The 26,916-nt window shown below is 49.7% G+C and overlaps 3 protein-coding genes and 1 non-coding gene across 14 annotated transcripts in view; 2 read left to right on the top strand and 2 right to left on the bottom strand.

Moving 5' to 3' along the window:
- Positions 1-191: 191 nt before the first annotated feature.
- On the bottom strand, positions 192-18,170 carry Nr1h3 (nuclear receptor subfamily 1 group H member 3). 10 transcript variants are annotated; one of them, XM_042275691.2, is made up of 10 exons: positions 17,948-18,111; positions 8,765-8,844; positions 7,721-7,903; positions 6,874-7,140; positions 6,257-6,465; positions 5,973-6,152; positions 5,697-5,796; positions 1,100-1,213; positions 814-908; positions 192-604 (listed from the first exon to the last, which is right to left on the bottom strand). In XM_042275691.2, exons 2-10 carry the CDS (start codon positions 8,805-8,807, stop codon positions 458-460), a joined length of 1,338 nt encoding a protein of 445 aa, XP_042131625.1. In that variant the 5' UTR covers positions 8,808-8,844; positions 17,948-18,111; the 3' UTR covers positions 192-457. The 10 variants fall into 10 exon arrangements, with proteins under 10 accessions (XP_042131625.1, XP_006984423.1, XP_006984424.1 ...); XM_006984361.4 differs by lacking the exon at positions 17,948-18,111 and adding an exon at positions 10,132-10,316; XM_006984362.3 differs by lacking the exon at positions 17,948-18,111 and adding an exon at positions 10,064-10,205.
- Positions 15,299-15,404, top strand: LOC121829195 (U6 spliceosomal RNA). The gene has a single exon (XR_006071979.2). It is a non-coding gene; the product is annotated as a U6 spliceosomal RNA (small nuclear RNA).
- Acp2 (acid phosphatase 2, lysosomal) lies at positions 17,305-25,519 on the top strand. 2 transcript variants are annotated; one of them, XM_042275695.2, is made up of 11 exons: positions 17,305-17,972; positions 18,727-18,822; positions 19,367-19,453; positions 20,750-20,902; positions 21,005-21,103; positions 21,184-21,273; positions 21,719-21,851; positions 22,650-22,732; positions 22,850-22,956; positions 23,075-23,250; positions 24,666-25,519. In XM_042275695.2, the coding sequence occupies exons 3-11, from the start codon at positions 19,373-19,375 to the stop codon at positions 24,797-24,799; spliced, it is 1,056 nt and encodes a 351-aa protein (XP_042131629.1). In that variant the 5' UTR covers positions 17,305-17,972; positions 18,727-18,822; positions 19,367-19,372; the 3' UTR covers positions 24,800-25,519. The 2 variants fall into 2 exon arrangements, with proteins under 2 accessions (XP_042131629.1, XP_076426080.1); XM_076569965.1 differs by lacking the exon at positions 17,305-17,972 and adding an exon at positions 18,135-18,282.
- Positions 25,520-25,629: 110 nt separating this feature from the next.
- Positions 25,630-26,916, bottom strand: part of Ddb2 (damage specific DNA binding protein 2) — a 38,187-nt gene continuing 36,900 nt past the window's right edge. Inside the window, exons 8-10 of the mRNA XM_006984359.4 lie at positions 26,494-26,658; positions 26,313-26,358; positions 25,630-26,038 (exon numbers count right to left, since the gene is read on the bottom strand). Coding sequence (XP_006984421.2) covers positions 25,974-26,038; positions 26,313-26,358; positions 26,494-26,658 — 276 coding nt within the window. The 3' untranslated portion in view covers positions 25,630-25,973. The remainder of the gene's footprint in view (positions 26,039-26,312; positions 26,359-26,493; positions 26,659-26,916) is intronic.

The following is a 26,916-nucleotide window of genomic DNA, read 5'->3' on the forward strand; positions in this document are numbered from 1 at the left end:
CAGCACCTCTACCCTGGATCCAGAAACTGGTTTCCCTATCTTGGCCTTTCTGTTCCAAGTGCCAGACCTATTGGTGAAACAGCCCCGAGGCAGTTACAGCCAAGCTGCAGAATGATAGCGGAGAATTTCTTTGGGGCCCTATGGGGAAAAACAGGAAGTGGTAGAGACAAGATGGGCAGGGCCCTGAAGAACCCTGTGCAAAGTGGCCTTCCTGGCTAGTTTATTTGGTTGGGTCAATAAGGGCTTCAGATGTGCACTACGTTAGTAGAGGTCCCCAACTGCCCAGCGGCCACAAAACACCCAGCCCTTCGACGCTCCTTTAATGCCATGCAAGGATCTCCTTCGCCCAGCTCCCAGGAATGTTTGCCCTCCTCAGTCTGCTCCACCTCTAGGAAGCAGTCCGTAAGCCTCAGTCGTGTGTTCCCAAAGCCCAGAGGACATGGAGGAAGAGCCGCGGTCATTCGTGGACATCCCAGATCTCAGACAGCAGCGGGGGAAGCTTTTTGTCCTGCAGGCGGAGCGCAAACACTTGCTCTGAATGGACGCTGCTCAATGTCCGGAGGCTCACCAACTTCATTAGCATCCGTGGGAACATCAGTCGGTCCTGGAAAAGAGAGAGAGAGAGAGGAGAAAGAAAGAAAGAAGTCTGTCTAGCTGCTGCTCTTCCCTAGAGAAGGTGAGCCGGGGCAGGGAGGTTTTGAGAAAGAAAGGTAAAGAACTGCCCATGCTAGGTGTAAGCAAGAGTCCTGAAAGAAAGTGGATATCTGAAAAGGGGCCCTAAGAGCAGAAGAAAAAGGCACTGGGGAGACTCACGTGGGGGTGGTTGATGGAGACATAGGCATGCAGGGCCTCCACATACGTGTGTTGCAGCCTCTCTACCTGGAGCTGGTCCTGCACGTTGGGCCGGTCTGTAGGTCACCAACAAAGTTGAGGAGCAGGTCTGGCCGAGGTCTTGGTTCCATACCCCAAATCATAACTCCCAAATAGGGACACATCCCACCCAACCTCCCGTCCACAGTAACACAGCAGGGTCCTCCACACTACGGCCCTCCTAGGTGAAGGTCTCTGACTCAGTTTCCCTCTTGCCCCTCCTCCGCACCTGCAGAGAAGATGCTGATGGCGATGAGCAAGGCAAACTCGGCATCGTTGAGCTGCAGTTCGTTCATGGCTCTGGAGAACTCGAAGATGGGATTGATGAACTCCACCTGAAGCCCTGGGGAGGAAGGGACACTGAGGGTTGTGGCGGGCCCGGGGAGAACATCCACCAACTCAATGAGGGGGAAAGCTAGGAAGTCACTGAAAGGTCTCCAGGTTTCTGCTGGGCAAGAACAAGCTTCTTAACTTCTCCACGTCTTCTCCTCTGTGAAATTCGAGTCAGGTGGAAACTGGCGAGCAAAACCAGTCTGCTGGGAATGGTAGTGCGTGAATGTAATTCCAGCACTTGAAAGGCTGAGGCAAGGGGATTCCAAGTTTCAAACCAGTTTGGGCCACACAGCAAGATCCTATCTCAAAACAAAACAAAAACCTATTGTGATGGTGTGATGGTTACGTGGTTGTCAATTTGACAGTCTCTGAAATAAATCACTTAGAAAATGGACCTCTGGGCATGTCTATGAGGGACTGAATAAAAAGAAAGCTGAGCACTCCATTCATCTGTCTCTGCTTCCCGACTGTGGATTCCATGTGACTATCTACATCAGGGGTTCTCAACTGTGGGCTGTGACCCCTTGGGGGTCGAATATCAGATATCCTGCATAGCAGATACTTATATTATGATTCATAACAGTAGCAAAGTTACAGTTAAGGTTGAAGTACTAGGAGGGTTGAAAACCACTGCTCTACATCTACTGATACACCTATCCCCACGATGAACTACGTGCTCAAGCCAGGGGTCAATACAACCTTCCTTCTTTTTTGAAAAAGATTTATTTATTTATGTACACAGTTCTGTCTGCATGAATGTCAGCATGACAGAAGAGGACACCAGATCCCATTACAGATGGTTGTGAGCCACCATGTGGTTGCTGGGAATTGAACTCAGGACCTCTAGAAGAGCAGCCAGTGCGCTTATCCTCTAAGCCATCTCTCCAGTCCCAACCCTTCCTTCCTTAAGTTGCCTTTGGCCTGTATTTTATCAAGGAACTGAAGAAAGTAACTAATACAGATGGTTACATGATAAAGTAAGTATGCAGAAGGTTTAACATGAAAAATATTGCATTAAACAACAATAAGGATTCTCAAGGATGTCCTGTTTCTAGAAATAGATATCTTTTACTTTGCTTATAAAGAAGCCCGTTTTGAGCGGGGGCGGTGGTGGCTGGCGCACGCCTTTAATCCCAGCACTCGGGAGGCAGAGCCAGGAGGATCTCTGTGAGTTCGAGGCCAGCCTGGGCTACCAAGTGAGTCCCAGGAAAGGCGCAAAGCTACGCAGAGAAACCCTGTCTCAAAAACCAAAAAAAAAAAGCCCTTCTTGGCTGGCAAATGGCCTTATCTGAATACTAGGCTACAGCTGAGAGAGCACATCTTGGATAGAATGTGGCTGAGGGTGTGGACTGCAGTTCGAGACTGCCAGGATTTGACTCCCCTGAATCTACTACTTCCTAAGCTGGGTGAAGTGATAAGTTATTTAACCTATCTGTGCCTTAGAGTCCCCACCTGTAATCTGGGGATAATAAGATTTCCCTTATAAACTTCTTAGAATAATAAATGTATATGTGGTATTTACTATGTGTTCATTAAATATTTGTTTTTTTGAAGCAGGGTTTCTCTGTGTAGCTTTGTGCCTTTCCTGAACTCACTCTGTAGACCAGGCTAGCCTTGAACTCACAGAGATCCGCTTGCCTCTGCCTCCTGAGTGCTGGGATCAAAGGCGTGCACCACCACTGCCTGGCTTCATTAAATTTTTTAAAAGACTTCATTTTTGTGATAAGGTCCCATGGAGCCCAGGCTGGCCTCAAATTCACTAAGTAGCTGAGGGTGACTTTGGACTTCTAGCCTTATGAGTGGAACTATTACGAATATTCAGTACCACAGCCAGTTTATGTGGTACTGGGAATTGAATCCAGGCCCTCGATAGGCAAAACACTCTACCAACTGAGCTTGGTTGACCTTTTCTTTGTGTAATGAGACAGGGTCTCTCCATATAGCCTTTAGTTGTCCTGGAACTCTATATAGAACAGGCTGGCCTAGATCTTCCTTTCTCTGCCTCCTGAGTGTTGGGATTAAAGGCGTGTGCCACCATGCCTGGCTTCTACCATGGTTTTTGTTTTTAGGTTTGGCTGGTTTTTTTTTGCTTTGTTTTGGTTTTTGTTGTTTTGTGACAATGTCTCATATAGTCCCCAGGCTAGCTAAGGATGGCCTTGAACTTTGTGTGTGTGTGTGTGTGTGTGTGTGTGTGTGTGTGTGTGTGTGTGTGTGTGTTCACGTACGTGGGAAGGGGGTGCACATGCCCATTTGCTCTGTGGAGGCCGGAAGTAAACCTCAGATGTCTTCCTCATTGCTTTCCACCTTAGTTGTTTGAACAGTCTCTCACTAACCCTGGCAAGCTATTTAGTTTAGATTGGCTAACCACTGAGCCCTGGGCATCCGCCTGTCTCTGCCTGCTCCCCAGCACAGGGGTTACAGATGCACACTACTTCTCCAGCCTATGGACTTGAACCGCTGATCTTCCTATTTGTCTCCCCATTTAAAACAACAACAACAACAAAACCCAATAATAATCAGCCAGTCTTCTTTCAGGGAAGACAATGAGCATGCAACAACCCCTGACCTATAGCCAGGCACCTGCTGAACATGTCTTCCCTCGCATTGTCAATGTGTCCACCCCACACTGTTTTCTAGGCTTTCTCAGATCTCTTTCAGCAGCCATCTGCTACGCTTTTCCATCCAGGTCTCTTGATGAGTCACTTCCTGTACTTTCACCCTGATGTCTCTCCAGTGTTGTGTGTGGATCTAGTCAATAGGCCAGCTTCATTTTATAGAGCATTTCTTGATGAAATTTTAAGTTCCAAAATATGCTCAAAAGCCCCCCATACAAAGAAAAAGAGAAGGTTCTGGAATTGTGCTGTGCTCTCGTGAGGGTCTGCTAATGCTCGCTGGAGGATTCCCTCACATGAGATTGGTTCATATTAGTCAGCCATTGTACACAACATATGGCAGTGGATGGGGTGGGGAGAGACTTGACAAAACAGAGCCTCTGGGGAAAGAAAAGCAGGACACACACACACACACAGAGAGAGAGAGAGAGAGAGAGAGAGAGAGAGAGAGAGAGAGAGAGAGAGAGAGAAACAAGATAGACAAACCTTAAAAAATGGTTAAAAAGAGAAGAAAGAAAAAATAAAAAGAGCCTTCTGTTCCTTTTTCTCAAGAACACACTGATAAAATGAGAAATGAAAAACATGATGACATCAAAACTGCTTAAATAAAGAAATCTTATAAATAGGTGCAGATTCAGATAGCACAAGTCCACGAGTGCTGAAGGAACAGGAAGGGTTCGGAAAAGAGCGTGTCCTGACAGAGGCAAGGGTTAAGAAAGTCTAAGTCAGCAACCATTTGAGGGGTGTTTGGTGGGAAAGAGGGACAGGGCTGGTTTTAAGTCTGGACAGCACCTTCATATTGCCCACTAAGTACCCCGACATTCAGAAAAACAAAGAAGCGCAGCGGGGCTGACAGAGCCTTGCCGTCCCCTGCAGTTCAGGGAGGCCTTCCTAGAAGGGCCACATTGGGACAAGGGGCTCAGGGGTTAGCCTGAGCCACCAGACGCCAGTGAAAGCTTTCTGAACTATCGGCCCTGAGAACAGTCCCAATGTTAGCTGTATTTCACAGCCTGCTCTCTCAGCTGCCAACTGAGTCTCCTCAGTCTCCTCCAGACTTCTGCCACCCTTTCCCAGCCCCAGCCTCATCATGAGCATCCCCAACAGCCGAATAAGAGAACCTTCCACTGCTTAGCACCGAGCGGCACCAATTCCACCCGATCCAGAGGAAACACTGGATTTGATCCTACAGCGCTCCCATTCTGCACGTTTATCATGCTTCAGCTCTGGTTGTTCAGCTCACCGGGTGGAGGACAGAAAGAGAGTAAGGCTCGAGTGAGCCTGCGTGATCTTAAAGAGCATTATCTGAAAAGGGTTTCTTCCTTTTGTCTCGAAAGGCTGATACAGCGGTTTTCAAAACGCTTTCTTTCTTTCTGTTTTGTTTTGTTTTTCGAGAAAGGGTTTCTCTGTATAGTTTTGCGCCTTTCCTGGAACTCACTTTGTAGACCAGGCTGGCCTCAAACTCAGAGATCCGCCTGCCTCTGCCTCCCAAGTGCTGGGATTAAAGGCATGCACCACCATCACCACCACCCGGCTTCAAAATGCTTTCTTAGCTATACAATATTCTCAACTTTTAAGCAGAAGCACAATGCAGATTTAAGTAGAGCTTCACTGGTTAAAACAAGAATGAACACCCCCCCACCCCACCCCCGCGCTCAGCCGGGCCTGGTCTCCTCCAAGAAGATGCTTACAAAACCTCCTCAGATGTGCCAGTGGACAGAGGTCTGGAGCAGTTAAGTGACTGATCAACATCCCAAACTTCTCTCTTGGAAAAACAAGTGGTGTCCTCACTGTATAACCGCCCAAACCTCAGGTCCACGGCTCTCTAATCCTGATGGGCCCCATGATGGCAAGCGCCAGTGCCCTGGCCATCTTAGGTCTTACCTGCTTTGGCAAAGTCTTCCCGGTTGTAACTGAAGTCCTTGAGGAAGGTGATGCTCTCGCTCCCAGGGTTGTACCTCCGTGACGTCTCCAGAAGCATCACCTGCACACAAGCAGCAGCTTTCAAATAGGCACGAAGGGGCTGCTCTTGGTACGTGGCCCTTGAAAGGAGGTTGACTCCCTTTCCCAATGGCTCGGACTCTCCAAGCTGGATCTCTGGAGGTCCCCTACAGATAAGCCTACTCTGGTTCTCCCTTCATCCCATTCCCTTTCAGCCACCTCAATCGCAGAGGTCTTCAGCAAGGCGATCTGGTCCTCCCTGCTGAGCTGCAGGAAGCCAGGGAGCTGTTTGGCAAAGTCAACGATCTCCTGCACAGACACGATGGCCAGCTCAGTGAAATGGGCAAAGCGCTGTTGTCGGGCTTCCCGGCTCTGAGGGTCAGGTGCGATGGGCCAAGGCTACTCGGGGTGGGCAAGGGAGGAAAAAAGCAAATTGCTGTGAGTCAGGCATCAAGTGAGCTGGTGCCTCGGGCACAGCCACCTCGCCCCAGGTCATCAGGTACCGTGACTCGCAGTCGGTCAGAAAAGGAGCGTCTGTTACACTGTTGCTGGGCGGCAACCAGCTTCTCAATCATGCCCAGTTGCTCCGGGCTGAGCTGTGGCAGGACCTGGGGAGCTGAGGAAACCCTGGGGGACACTGACGTGGCTTGAGTCTGCTCTTCTTCTTGCCGCTTCAGTTTCTTCAAGCGGATCTGTTCTTCTGACAAGACACCTGAAGACAGGGCCAGACGGGAAGTAGGAAGCGGGGTAAGGGTGAACAAGAGGCCGCCACGGGGGAGAGGGGATGGACGGTTTTATGCTCCAGGAACAAAACGTGTGCAGAAGCAAGGAAGTTGTTTCTTTTTCTTTTCTTTCTTTTTTTGTTTTGTTTGTTTGTTTTTCAAGAGAGGGTCTCACTATGTAGCTCTTGGCTGTCCCTGAACTCACTCTGTAAACCAGGCTGGCCTTGAACTCAGAGACCCACCTCGGCTTCCCTAGTGCTGCCACTATGCCTGGTTAGGGGAGTTTTAGCCCACACTCAGGAGATCCCTGCAGGGGTAAGCATCTATCTGCCTTCACAACAGGGCGTCAGTAGTCTCCCACCCACCAGCTCTTCCCAGTTCCTGCTCCGGACACTCACACTCCTCCCGCATGCCCGCCTGGAGGCATTTGCGCAGCCGACACTCCTGGCATTTCCTCCGCATGTAGGTGTCCATGGGGCAGTGGCCACCGCTGTGGCAAGCATATCGCGCGCCCTTGATGACACTGCGGCGGAAGAATCCCTTGCAGCCCTCGCAGCTCAGCACATTGTAATGGAAGCCAGAGGCCTTGTCCCCGCATACACTGCACAGCTCGTTCCCCAGCATTTTGGGGGCTGGCCCCTTTTTCCGCTTTGGTGGACGGAGCTCTGGATACAGACACAAGGCTTAATGTCCTCCCTTCCTTGATCACTCCTGGCTGGGCACTCTTTATTCTCTTCCCTTCATTGAATAATATTCTCTCTCTCATTCTCTCTCTCTCTCTCTCTCTCTCTCTCTCTCTCTCTCTCTCATTCTCTCTCTCTCTCTCTCTCTCTCTCTCTCCCCTCCCTCCCTCCCCCATCTCTCAGATTCACAATATATAGCCTAGGTTGGCTTTGAACTTTTGAACTCCTAGGCTCAAGTGATCTTGCCTCAGCCTCCAGAGTAGCTTGAATTATCAGGGCATGCCACAGTGTCTGGCTTAATCTATAACAGTTGCTGTCCTTTACCAAGGACTATTACGTCCTAGGTACTGCATGAGCTCTTTATAAGCATTGATCCTTAGGACAATCATGAGGGTTAATTTCAAATCACAAAGAAACTGAGACTCCGAAATGCCTAAGATACAGACCAAATTCACACCAAAGTCACGTGGGATTTAACTGTGACCTTAGAAGGCAAAGGACCCCAGAGTTCCCCTCTCAGATCTAGGGAGCCCTACCTTCTCCAAATCCAGGTGCTTCTTACCTGTGGGTTCTGTAAAGGTCTCGGCTCTGGGGAGCAGGGCTGTGGGCTCTGCAGCCTCCAACCCCATCCTCAAAGCACTTCCAGCAGACTGGGCCATCCTAGCTTCCTCCCTGACGATGCAGCTGCTCCCTCCCTGGGCTCTTGCATCTTGGGTTTCTGCCTTCCACAGTTCCGTTGCCGAGTCTGAGCCCAAATAGAGGCACAAAGGGAGTATGGATAGGTTCATCTCCTATCCAGACTCCATCCCCAAACGTCTTGGCTATAAACTTAACTCTACCCTTAGAAAGCAGCCAAGTTAGCCAGGAGTGGTGGCACACACCTTTAATCTCTGGGAGGTAGAGGCGGGAGGATCCCTGAGTTTGAGGCCAGCCTGGTCTACACAGTGAGTTCCAGGACAGCCACGTTACACAGAGGAACCCTGTCTTGAGAGAAAAAAAAAAAAAAAAACAGAAAAAGAAGGCACCCAAGCCCCAGCTCATGCTTTCAGATTCCAGGATCATGTGGAATCTAGGACTAGTCAGTTTCTGTCCTTTGCACATCAAGATCTTAGATGAAGCTGGGCGTGGTGGTGCACACCTTTAATCCCAGCACTCGGGAGGCAGAGGCAGGCGGATCTCTGAGTTCAAAGCCAGCCTGGTCTACAGAGCGAGTTCCAGGATAGGTTTCAAAGCTACAGAGAAACACTGTCTCGAAAAACCAGAAAAGAAAAGAAAAAACAAACAAACAAAAAAAAACTTAGATGAAGATGCTAAGCTTTGTTCCCTGGGGAGGGTGGGGGCTAGAGAGCATCCATTTCCTAGATCAGACAGAACTCTCCAGTGAGGGCTAAGCATGTCAGCTCTCCCCAGAAGCAAATCCTGACGGAGGACTTCAGAACAAACACTAGAACCAGGGCAAAGGGTCTGAGGCAAGTAACGCTAAGAACAGATCTGGCTTTGTGCTGCTAAGAAGTCCAGGACGCAGGCAGTGAAGGGGCTGATTCCTGGGGTAGGAGAGGAGCCAGAGGCCTCGGCTCAGAGAGAAGGTTTGAATAAAGCAGCTTACCAGGACAAACACCAGGTCCTGGAGCCTCCAGCCACAAGGACATCTCTTCCTGGAGCCCTGGACATTACCAAGACACTGTCCTGCAGGAATGACCCAGGTTACACCTCCAGAACCAGGCCTTAGCTCCCTTCTCTGCTCCCTTCCATCCAGCCTCAGATTATCGCCGACATTCACTTGTCACGGATTATCCTGTGAGGCTTCTTTGTTATAGGCCTAGGAAGTCAGGACTTTTTATTTATATTATTTTTCTCAGTTCGGGAGATTGAACCCAGACCTTCATGCAGGCTGGGCAAATGGTCTGCCGTTGAACGATCCCTCCAGCTTGTCAGGACTATTCTCTCTTTCTTTATTTTGGTTTTTCAAGACAGGGTTTTTCTGTATAGCCTTGGCTGTCCTGGATCTCGCTCTGTAGACCAGGCTGGTCTCAAACTCCCAGAAATCGTCTGTCTCTGCCTCCCGGGTGCTGGGATTAAAGGTGTGCGCCACCACTGCCCAGTTTATCAGGACTATTCTTAAATCCATTTTAAAGATAAGGAAACCAAGGTTCAAAGAGGTTAAAGAAACCGCCTGTGGCCGCAGAGGTGGGGGCGGTAGCACCAAGAGCAGAATCCTGACTTGTCTGAGGTCTCAGGACTGCTCTATGCTCTCCTCACCCACCTTCTCTAACAGCAGAGAGAGCCAGAGTTAGCAGGACCACGAGACTGGATCCAAGCTCACTCTGAGTCTGCTTGTTAGAATATTTCTGAAGTCCCAGCACAAAGTTCTCATCACAAGACTCTCCCCAGTACAGGGCCTCCTCTCCCAAGAACCCCTCCAGTTCTTTTGAGACCCAGTAAAACTCTATCCCTGCCCGGAACTCCTGGTATCATTATTCCTCCTTTTCCCCCCAGAGATTCTTCCCTAAGAATATCTTCCCATCCCATCTCTCCCCAACCCGGATGCAAGGACAGAGCCCCCGGGGCCGCTGTCTAGGAGCCGACCAGATAAATCAATCCCCAGGTCACCAGACTTGCAGGCTGCTTGGTCTCTGGAGCCCCCTTGCTGGAGAAGAGGGTGTTGCAGTGCCCGGCCCTCGAGGCCGCAGCGGGCGGCCAGAGACTAGAGCTGAGCCCACAGGGGCCAGCAGGGAGAAGCAGTCAAGTAGGCAAAGGCTGAGGGGAGGGACTGACAAGGGGTCCTTCCTCCCCGCGACCCGGAGCCCTTGGTCTCCTTAGGCGCCCGCCCACGAGGTAGCTTCCCCACCAGGCTGACTCCTCCCCAGCCGGCCACCCCCTTAGCCGGCGCCACCTTGTCCCCTACCCTCTACCAAGACTGTCGCGTTTCCCCGCAGACCGGCCCAGTTCCATGTCTGTCCTTCCTCTCCTCACCCGGGAGCTCTTTGCTGGTACAGAAGGACGGCTTCTCAGGCACCCCCACCCTAATCCCAGCAGCCTCCAGAGTCAGCGTTCCCTCCCCCCTCCCCCCATAGACACCTCGCAGAGCAAAGGTCCCGGCACGGCCCGGAATTGCGACACCAAGGCCCAGCCTGTGTTCCCAGCCTCCCTCCTCCCCTGCCTCTGGGAAGGCGCCAAGCTCTCCCCACTAGCCCCAGGACTGAGCCAAGCGGGTAGTACTCCAAGGGTGAAGACGGGCAGGTGCTGGGCCTTCAAGTGAGCTTGAGTCTGTGTGCCCTGAGGGGGGGACAGGGAAGAGGTCAGGCGACAGAGGCCTGGGAGAAGAGCAGATGCTAGCAACCCAGGGGGCCTGCCCAGTACAGATAAGCAGGTCGCCTATCTAGAGAGCAGTCCCATCTGGGGTGGTGTCATGAGCTACAGAGTCTACCGTCATAGCTTTCCTGCCTTGCTGCCTGGGACAGGAGATTCCGCCCTGAAGGAACACATCAAGTTTCATTGATTTGATCTCCCAAAGGGATCAGCAGCTGGCTTAGAGAGGAAACATGGTAGATACTACGTTTCTGTTTGTTAAATGATAAGTAAACAAACAAAGAAAAATATGTCCCTCTTCCATCCCATACTTGTTAACTTGAGTTTATTTCAGCTGGGCAGAATCATTTCTCATTTGGGTCCTGGGTTCAAACCTCAGGGCTAGGGCTACAGCCTACGCCAGGAAAGCACTCCTTGCTGAACTTTGTCCCTATTCACTTGTCTGATCTTGACTGCCCAAGTTGATGTCTCTGAACCTCTCTCGGAGTGGGGATAATAATAATAGTTTTGACACATAAGATCAATGTGAGAATAAAAATCAGCACAATGGGGGCCGGAGAGATGGCTCTGAGGTTAAGAGCACTGACTACTCTTTCAAAGGTCCCAAGTTCAATTCCCAGCACCCACATGGCAGCTCACAACTGTCTGTAACTCCAGTTCCAGGGGCCCCAACACCCTCAGACAGACAGAAATGCAGGCAAAACACTAATGTTCATAAAAGAAAAATCAGCACAGTGTGTCATTAATGTTCAAGGATGGGCAGGGTTATCATTCCGCTCCGATTCCTTTAGTGGTTTGTCTTTCATCACCTTGAACCTATACATGGTCACCGCTTTGAATCTTTGTTTCCTCATACAAACTCCTCACTATCTCTTTGGCTCCTGAGCGCAACTCCAAGGGGGAGGCAGAAAAATGGCAAATGACTCCATTTTACAGCATTTACTGATGCTCTCTTGAGAGCTTGCCCAAGACCACACAGTTAGTGGCCAAGCTGAGGTCAGAATCCAGATGTCCTTCCTCCAGGCCCACTGATCTTTTTTTCCTGTGTTCGAGTCTAGAGCATTCTCGGGTCTGAGGAAAAGTTCTGAGATGGAAGAAGCTAGGGCTGGTGGTCTGCAGGGCTGGTGGTCTGCAGGGCCGGTGGTCTGCCGGGCCGGTGGGCAGCCGGGCTGGTGGGGTGGCCGGGCTGGTGGGCGGCCGGGCTGGTGGGCGGCCGGGCTCTGCAAAGGCTTCACTTCAGATGTGAGAAGCAGGAGTTGAGGTTACTGCTGGCTGTTCACCCCCTGCCCCATTCCCAGTTTCCTGCTCACAGGCCCTTCCTGTTTTGCTGTGAACTCCAATTCCCATGGGTCCACATTAAAGCATAGGACAGGGGCCAGACAAGCGCCAGAGGGACCAGAACAGAGATGAACAGGGAGGGCATGAGGGAAGGAAACAGAGGAAACAGGGCAAGAGTGAACATGGTTGTGGGGGCGGGCCCGAAAGAACGGGGTGGGGAAGGACGGGAAAACTGAAGTAGAAAGGGGGTTTGGTGAGAGATGAGAGGAAGCAGAGGCTGCCCAAGGGAACAGGCCGGGGCTGGGAACACGTGCACGAAGACAGCGGGCTGTGGGAGTGTTGCAAAATCTGCCCATGTATTCAGTTTCCACGTGCAGAAAAAGCCCCTCTGGCAGCCCCCATCTTCAGCTTCTGCCTCTGGCTCTTGTTCCTTCTCGTCACAAGGTCATCCCCTCACAAGGCCTCCACCCTGGTCTGGACAGTTATGAATCATGAGCACAAGGCTCTCCATTCTTCTCTTGTGTTCCTTCCCCTATTTTCACAAGGACCTGTCATCCTGGGAAAGTAGAGACCAAGGACAGCCGCCACAGAGACTGGGACCGCTCAGTCCCAGCACCCATCAGCTATCCAGCTCTCTCCCCTTGCCCATGTCCCAGCATAGTGGCATGCTCAGAGATGTCCCTGATATATTCATTTCCAGGAGCTTGAGATGTAACATTGGCCTGAAGCCCAGTGACATTTTCTAGGGGTTAAAAAAATGTCTCCTTCATCCATTCCTAATCCTGCTCCTTCCCCTGACTCCCTAATCATTTCCCAGGGTGCTTGTTAGGCCCCAGGAAGACACATACACAACCCAGTCTGGAGCCCACTGACCCAGGCTAGAGACAGCTGCTGAACAAGCAGGTCCTCCCCCAAGCCAGCCAGGGAGGCAGCGCAGCTCAGTTTCCTATAAAAGAGGCATCGTCTCCAGTACCTCACCACCACAGCCACCCACCCCTTCAGGTTTCGGGTGGTGGAGGGGCTCGGCACAAAGAGAAGGGAGGGGGGAAATGGGGAAGGCTAAAGCCTGTTGATGGTATCTCCACAGACTTTCCAGTGACCGACCACTGGGACTTCTGTCCCAAGCCAGGGCAAGCAATCAGGTGACCAGCAGCTAGAAGCACACATGTCCTACTTTATCAGCCCCACCCTCATGGCACAGTTCCATCAACCCACAGTGTAATTAAGGCCAAGGCATCCCAGTCCTATGGGCTTTTCCCATGTATTTTTGGCTCTTACAGAAAGCAACATGCCTGGGAACATCCTTGGGGAATCTTAGAAGTCACATCTCCGATTCCTCCACCCCAAACTTCCAAAGGTTGCTTCTAGGCTTAGAAATAGCAGCATTTACCAGGCCCTGGCCAAATGTACTAGTAAATAACTCCCTCAAAGGCAATCTTTGCCTCTAAGCAGGCCATAAAGTAAAGTTTACAGAGGTGGGCTGGGGCAGTACTGTTTCTGGGTCCTTCTTTCAGTGCTCTAGTTGAGTAGAAAGTGAGGGAACCATCTTCCAGAGCCCTGGGAACCTGCTCACGTTGACTTCTGCCCAATCTCCTAATCACAAATAAAGAAGAACCCGGGAACCCCTGTTTCCTAACCCCATATGTTCAAACATGATATAGAAGGCAGAACACAAAGAAGAAAAGTAGTATTTATTTAGGCTTTTCTGCATAATTCATTCTACATGTATTATCATTTCATGTATTCTCACAGTAAATCTTAGGAGAAGGTTACTAACAAGGTATACACATCAAAACTGAATACAGGTAAAACTGATTCAAAAGCTTCTGCTCCCAACTCGGGAATGCTTACCAGTTAAGAGTCCTGGCTGCTCCTACAGAAGACCCAAGTTCAGTTCCCTATACCCATGCTGAGTGGCTCACAACCACTTGTAACTTCAGCTCCAGAGATCAGATGCCCTCTGCTGGCCTCCATGAGCACCTGCACTCATGTGCATACACACATGTAAGCACAGAAGTAAAAAATAAGCTCATGCTCAAATTCAAACTACAATAAAATAAGCAAACCTACTTTATCCCATTATACAAGTCTCCAAAAAATGAGAAAAAGAGATGGTTAACTCACCTGTATTTAGGTCTGCATCTGCCAACACAGAGTAGAGCAATTGTTCTCAAACTTGACCTCACTTTCAGAAACTGATTTATGTAGCTGGTACTTTTACATCTTGCTTCTCCTGGTGGCGGCTAGCAGTGTCTTCCCCACTCTCCTTTTTTTTCTTTTCACTATCTCCCTTGGATTTTCCCACTTGACTCCATCCTGCCCTGCCATAGGCCAATGCAGCTTTATTTATCAACCAATCAGAGCAACACATATTCACTGTGTACAGAAAGACATCCCACAGCAGATTTATTTGGTCTGAAATAGGGCTGCAAATATCTATCCATGTACATGATGTTTTCTTTTTCCAACTGTAAGGAACCAAGGTGAGGATAACTTCAAATCATCTGTAGAAAATAATGCAAAGGCTGAGGAATCACAAAAGTAAAGCTTTGCTTCTACCATCAATGTTCAGTGCCAACATTATCCTGAAATCATTTCACACTACAAAGATTGAAATAACATCTGCTTCACCAATCCTTCCTACACATGCTTACAGACAGACACAAAGGGGGCAGACATACTTGAGCAAGGGGAAGAAAGGCAAAGCATGAAGGATTTATTATTATTATTATTATTATTATTATTATTATTATTATTATTATTATTAAATGCCGAATGCTGTTTATTGAAGGAGGGAGGAGGTCTTAAATACAGGCTTACAGCACAATGGAAGGACCCCGGAGGGCAGAAGTTCTGTTACAGATGTTTTACAGTCTTGTATCCAAGCTGTTAATGCCCATTATGCAGGATACACAGACAAAGGACTTCCCTTAAGCATTCAGGAGGGTAAAACCCGGGAGGGAATTAGCATAGGGAGGATATCAAGGTCAAGGTCAGCAAGCAAGGTAACAGTTACCCAAAACGGGTGCCAGGGCCCTACAGGTCCCCCTTTTACTAATAAATGAGCTGCATGAAGGATTTTTATTCTATTTGGAGAGCTATACATTTACATTCTGAAAGCACAATGGCCTGGATAATTTTGCAGAGTAAAAGTTATACTAAAAGGCCTCCTGTAGCCTAGCCTGGCCTTGAACTTGCTTTGTAACTGAAACTGTCCTTGAATTCCTGATCTTCCTGCATCAATCTGCCATGTGCTGGGATAACAAAATAGTCTTAAAACAACTCCCTGAGATGTATGTGGAGGAGCCTGCCTATAATACCAGTACTTGAGAAGCAGTGGAAGGAGGATTTTAAGGCATAGGCCTGCCTGACCTACAAAATGAGACCTTGTCTCAAAACAAACAAAAAACTCCCACTTATGCACTTGTCAGTTAGTCATGTTTTATTTGATGCCACTTATGTGGAAGGTTTCTTTTGATAAAAATCTCAAGGTACGTTGGGGCTCCCATATATGCAGTCTGATTGAACAGCCTGTAAGGAACTGTCCATTACAGTGCTCTTTTGGCAGCACATATACTGAAATTGGAACAATACTGAACGATTTGCATAGGCCTTGCACAAAAAATGACAAGAAAATTTGTGAAGCATTCTTTATTTATTTATTCATGACAGGGTTTCTCTGTGTAGCCCTGACTGTCCTAGAACTAATTACGCCAGCCTGGCCTCAAACTCACAGAGATCCACCTGCCTCTGCCTGGAAGTAGAAGCATGTACCACCATAGCCCATTTTATGTTAAGGGCTGGTGAGATGGCTCAGCTCAGAAGGGACTTGCTGTCAAGTCTGACCACCTGAGTTCAGTCTTTAGAACCCACATTGTAGAAGGAGAGCATGGACTCCTGAGAGCTGTGTCTGACCTCTACACATGCAACACATACATAGATACTTAAAAAAAACAAACAACTGATTATATACTAGAAATCAGGAAACTTCCATTTCAAACTAGGTGTGGCAGCATATGCTTTGGACTTTTAGGAGATAAGGCAGGAATGAAAGATCAAAGCTAGTCTGGGTTACATGGCAAGATCCTAATCCTGTCTGAAAGAAAGGGAGGGAACTCAGGGAAAGAAGACCACACTGAGTTGGGCAGCACACACTTGTGATTCCAGTACTTAGCAGGTGGGGGCCGGAGGGTCAGAGGTGTGAGGCCAGCCTGGGTTATACGGGGAACCTGTCTCAAAAGACAAATAACAACAAAACCAAGCAAGTTTGAATTTCAATCCATTCTCTTAACTGTAAGCTTAGGCAAATCACTTCTCTCTGGATTGGCTTCCTAATCTCATAAACATATGGAGGATCTTTGTGAATCACTTGAGATTATATGCAAAAGTGTATTCTATGTTCACGTTAAGGGGCTAATTTTTCATGTGACTTATAAGGGAACCTGTGGTTAAGAAAGTTAAGAACTAGGGAACCTGCGGTTAAGAAAGTTAAGAACTAGCTGGGTGTGGTGGTGTACGCCTTTAATCCCAGCATGCTGGAGGCAGAGGTAGGGGGATCTTGGAGTTTAAGGCCAGCCTGGTCTACAGAGTGAGTTCCAGGACAGCCAGGGATACACAGAGAACCCTGCTTCGAAAAACAACAACAAAACGGACAAATAAAAACCCAAACAAACAAGGCTGGCGGGATGGCTTAGTTGTTAATAGAATTGGTTACTCTGCCAGAACATCTAAGTTTTATTCCCAGCACCCACAAGGCTCTTCATAGGGAGAGGTTGGGGATTTAGCTCAATGGTAGAGCGCTTGCCTAGCAAGGCAAGGCCCTGGGTTCGGTCCTCAGCTCTGGAAAAAACAAACAAACAAAAACCCATAATCTATAGGGAATCAGATGCCTTCTGGCCTTGGAGGGCACTGTACACACGTTTCACAGATAGGCGTGCAGGCAAAACACCCATACACAGAAAATGTTTTGTTTTGTTTGTTGTTGTTGTGTTTTTTTGGTTTTTGGAGACAGAGTTTCTCTGCGTAGCCCTGGGTGTCCTGGAACTTTTTCTGTAGACCAGGCTGGCCTCAAACTCAGAGATCTGCCTGCCTCTGTCTTCTTGTGTGCTGAGACTAAAGACGTGTGTCACCACCTCCTGGCTAGGGGTTGGTTTTTTTTTTTCTGTGTGTGTTTTGTTTGTTTTTAGTTAAAAACTAGTTTTCAAGCCTTCCTACTCTGCTCACTCAGTCTCTATCAAGGTTGACTTTGGAAGTAAAGTTTAGGCAGTCAATACACAATTTTACCTGGAGTCCTAAGTTCTCACCAGATTTGTTGACGGATAACCTGAGAGGGGGTTGCTTATGGAAGGAAGATCTGCATCAAAGCACACGGAGGGCCTATGATCTCACCTGCACCGCGTCCTTAAATGGTTTGGAGTCACAAAATCTGGAGCTCAGACTGGCTACCTGTCCATAAATCCTAAAGGCTAATGTCTGACTTTGAGTCTGTGGAAATTCCACAGTTACATGCCTGCGTCAAACTGCAGCCCCAGTTGTCTGGAATTCTCCCCCTAGGAATTCGATGCGACGGGTTTGGGAAATCTGAACATCCTATAACAACCCAAGTCCCCCGAGAGGAAGCATGATGCTCTGAGCCTAATTTAATTTAGAAATGGACAAATAGAGGGATAGGGCTAAAACTGGGAAGTGAGAGAGCAACTAAAGGTTTGTTCAGGAAATGAATGGTAGATTAGACTGGACCCACCTCAAAGCCACAGGGAGTCCAAAGGTCTGTTTACATGCAATACTGCCCTACACCCCAAACAAGACTACTTAGGGAAACAGTGCCAGAGTTAAGGCTCAAGCTACACACAGAAGACAGGCGTAGAAAGTGAGGCCCTATACTTCCCCACACCTCACCCCAATTCTGCACCAGCTGAGGCTCCGGGATCACTGCTCAGAGGAGGCGCTCGCCCTCCAGACTAAGACCCTGCCCAGGGCAAACAGCACCAGCCTGGTGGAGGAAGAGGCAAGCCTGACCTCGGGCCTCTGCAAAAACGAGGTCCTTAAGCCTGTTCTGTCCGGAATATCGCGCTACATCCCCAAGCTCGTCCATCACGGCTGATCGGAAATTTCGCCTTCGCCCGCCAGACTTTCCCACACACACACACCCCGCCCGCCGTTAGAAAGATGGCGAAGATACACTTCCGGCAAGTGTTCTTACGAATGCATCCGGGCGTCTGCAGCAGGTACCGCCCAAGGCGTTCCGGCCCCTTTGCTGCACAGCCAACAACGGTGATGGCGGGCAGACAGTCGGGTTGGAGCCAGGCAGCTCTTCTCCAGTTTCTTCTTGGCATGTGCCTAACGGTGATGCCACCCACCCAAGCCCGGAGTCTGCGCTTTGTTACCTTGGTAATGGGTGACGGAGTCATCGACGGGTTTGCCAAAGCTGAAAGGGCAAAGGCCGGCTGGTAGAGGGAGGGGCAGAGCTTGTGCTCTGGGGTCGGGGTTCTCACTTCTCAAGGAGAAAGAACTGGCTTAGGAAGCAGCTGGCCCGTGGTGGGTTGCGAGGCTGGATTCAGAATTGATTTGGAGCCCTAGGCCATTTTGCAGGGCAGAGCAACCAAGTAATGTTAGAGGATATTCTTCCCTGGGATGCTGCCTCCCAAGGATGGGAGTGTAGTTAAAAGGTTGAGAGGCACCCATAAAGACGACTTTGATGATCTTTGTTTTCCCAGTCGTTGCCCGCCTCCTCCCCCAGAATGCATTGCTTGCACTAATTCTTCTTTTCTACCTATGCTTTTTGGCTTTGCCTATTATTTCGGGTTACATTGCATGGCCTGCCTTGTTAGGAATCTCCTGAACTGGGGTTCTCTTTTCATTGCTTAGTGGAAAGGCTTCCCAGAGGGAATGAGATTTCCTTTTCTGACATGGGCAGAGGTGGGCCCTGTCCTTAACCAGAAGACCCTTCTGATCTGTAGATAAACCATTTTCTTTACTCAGCTGTATCGACATGGAGATCGGTCACCAGTGAAGACATATCCCAAGGACCCCTATCAGGAAGAGAAATGGCCCCAGGGGTTTGGTCAGCTAACCAAGGTGGGTCAGAAGCCAACCTACAAGGCCTCAGGATGTGCTCTAGAATGGGTCACGTCTGGAGCGTAGAAACTGAGCCTCCCTAAACTGCTAGTTTCCCACATGTGTTCTGATGGACCAGACTTCTATTTTGCAGGACCTTGTCTATGCTAAGCACACTGAGTTATTTCTCTGGGTTCTTTCTTTTCTTTTTTTTTTTAACAATTCATTTTTTAAATTTTATGTGCATTGGTGTTTTGCCTACATGTAGATCTGTGTGAGGGTGGAACCAGAGTTATAGACCATTGTGAGCTGCCATGTGGGTGCTGGGAATTGAACCCATGTCCTTTGAATGAGCAGCCAGTGCTCTTAACCTCTGAGCCATCTCTCCAGCCCAATGACCAGATTTCTTAACAATCCTCTGTGCCCAGGACAATGTCATTCACAACTGACCACTTAACTTTTGGGATCAAACTCACTCCTTGCCTCGGGAAGAATCTTAAATGCCATAGGGCCTGTGAGCCAGTCCTTCCCTCTGGACTCTCCTAACCTTCAGATTTGCCCACAGGAGGGGATGCTGCAGCACTGGGAGCTAGGCCAGGCTCTGAGGCAGCGCTACCAAGGCTTTCTGAACACCTCTTACCACCGGCAAGAGGTAAGACTGGGAGCCTGATCGGCAGAGGAATGGGATCTTTGGATTATCTTCTGACCTTAGAGAACCAAAGGGTGAGGCTAGGCATTCTGGCTTCCCTCCTGAAATTTTGGTTCTTAGACAAAACATCTAAGAGCTGTCTAGAATACTGCTCTGAAGTCTAAATTGTCTCTGCTTGTCTGGGAAGAGACAAAACTGGCCAAGGGTCCAACTCAGGCATAAGGAAGGGTCTGGTAAAGTACTTTCTGAGAAACACCAAATAAGCTTTCTATCCAAGATGTTTATTGTCATCCAAGGGGCAAGCACTGTGCTAGTGCTTTTCATATAATGCTATACCATAGAGTTATGAGCTCTGTCTTCTTGGAGCTTATAGGGGAGCCCTGGGCAGAGCCAAGATAAAGGGGGGTAGTGAAAACTGGCAAGTGTGGTGGCTCCTGAGGTCCTCTGCTTAAGCGCCCCAGTGATGGAGAGAGCTGTTCTGTGGTTACTGAGACAGCTGTCTTAGTCCTCTACATGGTACTGTTCCCTAAAGACTCAGCTCTGCCCTGAGCTCACCCTTCCCTGTTTCCTTCCTCTCTCTTCACAAGCCACCTCTCTCTGTTCCCTTTTTCCCCCTCCCTGGTCTCTAAGTTCATTTTTTAAAAAAGATTTAATTTATTTATTTATTTATTTATTATATGTATGCCTGCAGACCAGAAGAGGGCGCCAGGTCTCATTACAGATGCTTGTGAGCCACCATGTGGTTGCTGGGAATGGAACTCAGGACCTCTAGAAGAGCAGCCAGATGCTCTTAACCACTGAGCCATCTCTCCAGCCCTCTAAGTTCATTTATAAAGGGGGAAAGGGAGTGTGGTGAGGAGTGGTATCCATCATTAGGACTCTGGAGTATTGCTTTTGTTTAATTTTTAGACAGGCTCTCATTATGTAGCCCTGGCTAGTCTTGAACTCAGAGAGCCTCCTGCCTCTGCCTCTCAAATTCTGGGATTAAGAGTATGTACCAGGCTGGAATTAGAGGCACATACCTTTAATCTCAGCACTGTGGAGACAAAGGCGGGCGGATCACTGTGAGTTTGAGGCCAGCCTGCTCATTCCCACAGACTGAATTTTAGCTTATAACTGAATGTCTGGGGCCTTGAGGAACAGGGCCTGGATCTTCCCTAAGATCCAGACAAGCTGTGTGTGTACATGGTAAGTTTATAACGTGCTGAGTAACCATCCAGAACAGGTTCTCCCTGGGGCTCTAGTGAGGAGCCAGAGTGCTTTTCCACACGAAGACAGATTTATGTTGCCAATCTACAGGTTTACGTGCGAAGCACTGACTTTGACCGTACTCTCATGAGTGCTCAGGCCAACCTGGCTGGACTCTTCCCTCCCAGCGAGGCGCAGCGCTTCAACCCTAACATTTCGTGGCAGCCTATCCCTGTTCACACTGTGCCCATCACTGAAGACAGGGTAAGACTGATCAGCCCTTCATAGGTGGTGAGGGGACAGCTATGATTACGGGCCCACGGATACTGATCCCAGACCTCTGCCCGTTTCCCCCTTAATTTGCAGTTGCTGAAGTTCCCGTTGGGCCCATGCCCCCGTTATGAACAGCTGCAGAATGAGACTCGGCAGACACCAGAGTATCAGAACAGGACTATTCAGAATGCAGTGAGTGGGGGGCTGAGGTGTAAGACATCAGACTGCTCTTTCCCCAGAACAGTATTGATCTCCTGATCCATTTCTCATAGCAATTTCTGGACATGGTGGCCAATGAGACAGGGCTTACGAACCTGACCCTAGAGACCATCTGGAATGTTTATGACACACTCTTTTGTGAGGTGAGCTGACCTGGGTGCCTGTTGGGATTGCTCTTCTCTCCTCAGCAGGTTCAGATCTCTAGGGCAGCAGAGCACGTTGCTTGGCTACTGTCATCCCCACCGGGAAGGCCCAGCAGGCCAGTGCTTATGTAACCTGGGAACTTCCCTCGCGGGTAAAAAGAACCTCAAAGTGGGAAATGGTTCACTAGTTGTCAGCAATCTGTACCCTTCTCCGTCCAGAGCTCAATGCTGTGAGATTTCTTTCTGCTGAGTCCGCTCTTCCTGCTTGAGCGTCCTTTCCAATGCCCTGCTGTCCGCCATGTCTGCAGTGGCCCCTCCGCCTCACCTCTGCTCTCCTCTTCCTCCCTCACACACACAGGCACCTTCCCCACCTGGGGAAGAAAGCCACCCCTGGAGAGGCTCTGACCTAGGCCTAGGGAGCTAACCTGCCCGCTGCGATACACAGCAAACACATGGGCTGCTCCTGCCGCCCTGGGCCTCACCCCAAACGGTGCACCGGCTGAGCCAGCTCAAGGATTTCAGCTTCCTCTTCCTCTTCGGGATCCACGAGCAAGTACAGAAGGCCCGACTTCAGGGGGGTGAGTGACACAAACAGCATGTCACCACCCTCCCAAACTCTCCAGCACTGGAAGTCTTCCGTGGGAGCTTCTCACACACTGTTCTGCCTAAGATCATTCTCTGCTCTTTCAAAAGCAGATCTCCCCTTTGCCATCCCTGCTAGTCACCCAAAGCTCCTGGTCCCCTGACATTTAGCCTGAGTCACAGGTCTCAGTGTGTAGCTCTGGTCAGGCCAGCTTGAACTCTGTATGTAGACCATCCTGGCCTCAAATCACAGAGACCCGCCTGGCTCTGCCTCCTGAGTGCTGGGATTAAAGGTGTGCACCACCACACCTGGCCCGCCATTCTCTCTAAGTTTCACCCATGTCAGAAGACCTTTCCTCTTTCCTAACTGCATGCCTCCCTCCAGAGAACTGCTGAGGCCTTTGGAGAAAAGGCTGAGGGAAATCCATTTCAGCATTCAAGGGCATGCCTTCTCAAACCTTGGACACTGCCGTTTTCAGAGCCTACACACAGCAGTTGCCCTGGCGTGAGCACCCTCTTGTGTGCTGTGAAGCAGTCTTAAGTTTATACTGTGTCCACACTGTTAAATCAGTTGTGATCAGGACCTCCTAGCTCAAGTTTTTGCACCCGTGTTTAAATACTGACAACTTGCCTTAGCTGTGTCCTGTGTCAGCTTGACAATTCGTGGCAGCTGGTGGTGTCGAGTTCCAGTAAGGTCTCCATGAACCGGAAGAGTCCTCTGGGTTGGTGATCAGACTGAGACTAGCAGATGAGGACGGTTCAAGACGCTGACACTTGGGATTTCTCTTCTTCAGGAGTTCTTCTGGCTCAGATACTGAAGAACCTGACACTGATGGCAACCACCTCCCAATTCCCTAAGCTTCTGGTTTACTCCGCGGTAAGCTCCAAATCCCCAACACGCAAGTGTCAAGCCAGGACCCGGGTACTTTCCCCGATTCAGCTCCTGGGGATGTGGAGGAGCAACCAGTCTTCTGGGCATTCCCTCTCCCTACAGCATGATACCACCCTGGTTGCTCTGCAAATGGCACTGAATGTCTACAACGGGAAACAAGCCCCCTATGCTTCCTGCCACATATTTGAACTGTATCAGGAAGACGATGGGTAAGTGGAACTCTCAGGGTGTCCTCTAAAGGGGCACTGGAGCTGGCTGCAGGCAGCCCAGAGACTCAGGTATGGGCACGGTGGGCATCCCCCCTCTTGCCTCCTGTCAACTCTGCAGGAATTTCTCCGTGGAGATGTACTTTCGGAATGACAGTAAGAAGGCACCCTGGCCTCTGATCCTGCCTGGCTGCCCTCACCGCTGCCCACTACAGGACTTCCTCCGCCTCACAGAGCCTGTCATACCCAAGGACTGGCAGAAGGAGTGCCAGCTAACAACTGATACTGCAGACACAGGTGAGCTGCCACCTGCTTCTGGGCTCATCCTGTCCTGGGTGAGTGTGAGGATCTCGTCCACAGCGGGCGGGGGTGCACGCTCCTTTAATCCCAGCACTCGGGAGGCAGAGCCAGGCGGATCTCTGAGTTCGAGGCCAGACTGGTCTACAAAGTGAGATCTAGGACAGGCACCAAAAACTACACAGAGAAACCCTGTCTCGAAAAACCAAAAAAAAAAAAAAAAAAAAAAAACCAACAAAAACAAAAATCACGTCCACAAATCTTCAGGGAGCAGTCATATTTCCAGCCATCTTCCTGCCTTTCCCTGGACAGCTTCTTCAACCCTAATAGCATATTCACATATTCTCCCCATTCTTCACCCTTGGGTGATTCTCTTATTACTGAGAAAATAGGAGTCACCAGGAGAGAACTGTCATTCTCCCAGCTTACCTGCTGGTGTAAGCTAGTACTCAGGTGCGGCCTCTCCACCTACACTCTGGGTCTCGTCTCCCCTTCACTGAGAACACGTTCTCTTCTCCACTGGATCACTCCCATTGCAAAGCTTAACAAAGACGTCTGAGACTCTCTCTCTCTCTCTCTCTCTCTCTCTCTCTCTCTCTGATCCCTGTGGGTAAAATCCTTCCAAGAGTTGCCTGCGTTCTGGCTTTACTTGCTCAGACTTATTACCTCAGACTGACATTAAACAATTTGGTGTCAACTTTTGCTTCAACGAAGCTGTTGCCGAAAGGACCGGTTCTTGGTCAGTTTCTCTCACTTCTCAGCAGAAGTCATAGCTGTCTCTCCCTCCTTAAACATGTTTTTCCGAGTGCTGCAAACATAGCTCAGTGGTAGAAGCCATGGCTAACCTGTGAAACCCTGGATTCATTCCCTACCCAGCACTGCAGAACAGTAGCGTTTTCATGACCTCTGATGTTCACTTACTACAACTTCCTTACCATTCTTCTTCCTCTTCACTAAACAATGACTGGCCTGAGGCTTGTCCCTAGCTCTCTTTTCCTGTCTGTCCTGACTCCTGGCATCTCTTCCAAGCCCATGGCTCCCCTACCTTTTCTCCATGGTAAGTTAAGTGCCACCTGTGTAGTATGACTTAGAGATTTATGACTTCTGAGCTGGACTCTCCCCCAGCTCCTGCTAACTTGAGGCCTCTTCTCTACGTGGGTGTCAAATAAGGCGTCTGAGCTGTCTAACACAGCGCCTCTTCCCTCAGCTGTCTTAAGTCCTCGGTTTACAGATGCCCATCAGTCTCAGAGCTGCACAGTGGAGCGCTGGGCGCTGGGCATTCTCTCCGGGAGAGCAGGTTGTCTTGACCGCCCGTGTATATCCACGTCTTGTGGAAACAGTCCCTGGCATGGGGTAGTGCTCTCTATTTGTTGGATGAATACTAATGTTACCTTTCTTTTCCCTCCCCTGCCCAGAGGTGATTGTGGCCTTGGCTGTCTGTGGCTCCATCCTCTTCCTTCTCATAGTGTTGCTGCTCACAGTCCTCTTCCGGATGCAGGCCCAGCCTCCTGGCTACCACCATGTTGCAGACAGGGAAGACCATGCTTGACAACCACTCAGTCCCCTTCCCTCCGCCTCCTAGGGGAGGTGGGCTGAGTCCTCGCTCATGACTATTGCTGATCCCAGCCCACGGACAGGAGTCCCTGGGTTTAGCCCCCCCATTACCTAAGCCCAAATGAATGAGGGAGGCTCGACCGGGCGCATGGCACCTCGGACTCACCACCTCCATGCCTGATGTTTACCATGTACTGTGTTGGACACTGGCCCTCTCCAGTGGGATCTGCCTCTTCTATACTCCCGAAGGACCTGAGATACAGACTAGCATTCAGCTTTCACTCAGGACCTGGGACAAAAAAAACAAAGCCGAAGAGGCCGGTGCTTGGCCTGCCTTGCTCTCCCACCACGCCTTCTTCTTTGTCCTCTAGCCCACATCTTTGGCAATGGCTTAGAGGACATTGTCCCTTGGTACTTTTTTAGAGGCAAAAACTGCGAATCACTGGGAGCATACAATGTGGCTATAAGGAACTGGATCATCCAACAGCAAAGCTTCACTGTGGCTGAGGCTACTGTTAGCGTCAGCCCTTGGCCTGAGCAGGTGTCTCGGGAGGTCTGAAGGATACTTGTATTATACCTGGAGAAATGGAGGCCACAGCGGCAGAGAAACACATCATGAAGTGACCCTCCCTGAAGTACACACAGGGGTACTGGACTGTTGACTGTGGCCCCAGAGGGCTGAAGTGTTCCGGAGAAAATGAAGGTTTGACTGTGAGTGCTGCTGCCTCCGTGCCTTTCTTTCCTCCCCATTCCTGACATCCAGGTAGCACTCTTACCAGGCTGTACCAGGTCTGCTAAGAAGCCCAGCTGGCTTTTGGGTTTTTTAGTTGATGTACAAAGGATATACTTTTATTGGCCACGTTAAGATTGAACATAAATTTTTTTAAAAAATCCCTGGTTATTCTGCTACCACACATCAGAAAAAAGAGAAGTATTGTGGCTCTGGGCTAAACACAGCGGGGACCCTTAGGGCAGTGGTTTACTCTGTGTTTCTGGATCAAAGTCTAGAGCAGTAACAGGCCAGTATCTTAGTCCCACAGCATCCCACGCCACGGGTGTCCCGGGCAACCCTGAGAGCTGGGGACTTCTGGTCCCTTAACAAATAGCTGCCTCCTCTCACAGAACTTCTTCCCACTTGTGGGTCCAGATGCTGCGGGCTCACACCTTCTTCATTGTCTTTCGTGGTCTTTCTGTGACCTGGCCTCCTCATGGCTCCAAATGAGAATATGATAACCTAGAAGGAACAAGAACTCTGACCGACACCTTCTGTTGTTGGTCTCAGAGCTGGGGGCTGTCATGGGGAGCTGGGAGACTAGATGGGAGCCTGACATTGTCATGACCAACGTAAAGCCAGATGGGTGATCTGGGCCAGAGACCACTGTTTCCCAGATGTCTCTACTGCCTACTGCCCTGGGATGAATAGGGCAGGGCCAGAGTGAATTTAGCCTCCGCTAAAACCTAGGGATAGGGTCAGTCTTACAGGCTGAGATACAGTTGCTTCTACTCACCCATAGCAGAGGCCAGTGTGTCACCCATAGGATTGAACTCATTGAGCTGCAGGGGTAAGAATATCAGTGTGAAGTTGGGGTGAAGGCAGTACAGAGGCAGAAGGGTACATGGGGACTAATTCTGATCAGAAAGGCAGCTCGACTCCCTGCTTCCTCCCATCACTGAGGGTCCAAGTCTCACCGAAGTGATACCAGAATATCCTGGATCGTAGAGCTGACACATCATTTCCCCCGAGCTTCCATCAAACACATCTATTGTCCTTAGTTCATAGGGAACGCAACTTTTAAGATTAGGATCTGGGTATCGGCCCACAACAATGAGGTTGTGTCTTGGATGCCAGGTTGCCTAGGAAATGGAGAGGTTCGTCAGAATGTAAAGAGAGACATCAGTATTTTTGAAGCCAAGGGAGATGGCTCAGTTGGTAATGGGCTTGCAACACAGGCAGACCTGAGTCTGGATCCGCAGCACCCACATAAAAATCTTGTCATGATGCACCTGTAATCCCACCCGGGGAGGTGGAGACAGGATACCCGGAACTTGACAGCCATCTAGTTCAGCCAAATCAGTGAGTTCCAGGTTCATGAGAGACCCTGTCTCAGAAAT

Source organism: Peromyscus maniculatus, chromosome 4 (genome assembly GCF_049852395.1).
Source record: "Peromyscus maniculatus bairdii isolate BWxNUB_F1_BW_parent chromosome 4, HU_Pman_BW_mat_3.1, whole genome shotgun sequence".
In the NCBI taxonomy this organism is placed as follows: Eukaryota; Metazoa; Chordata; class Mammalia; order Rodentia; family Cricetidae; genus Peromyscus; species Peromyscus maniculatus.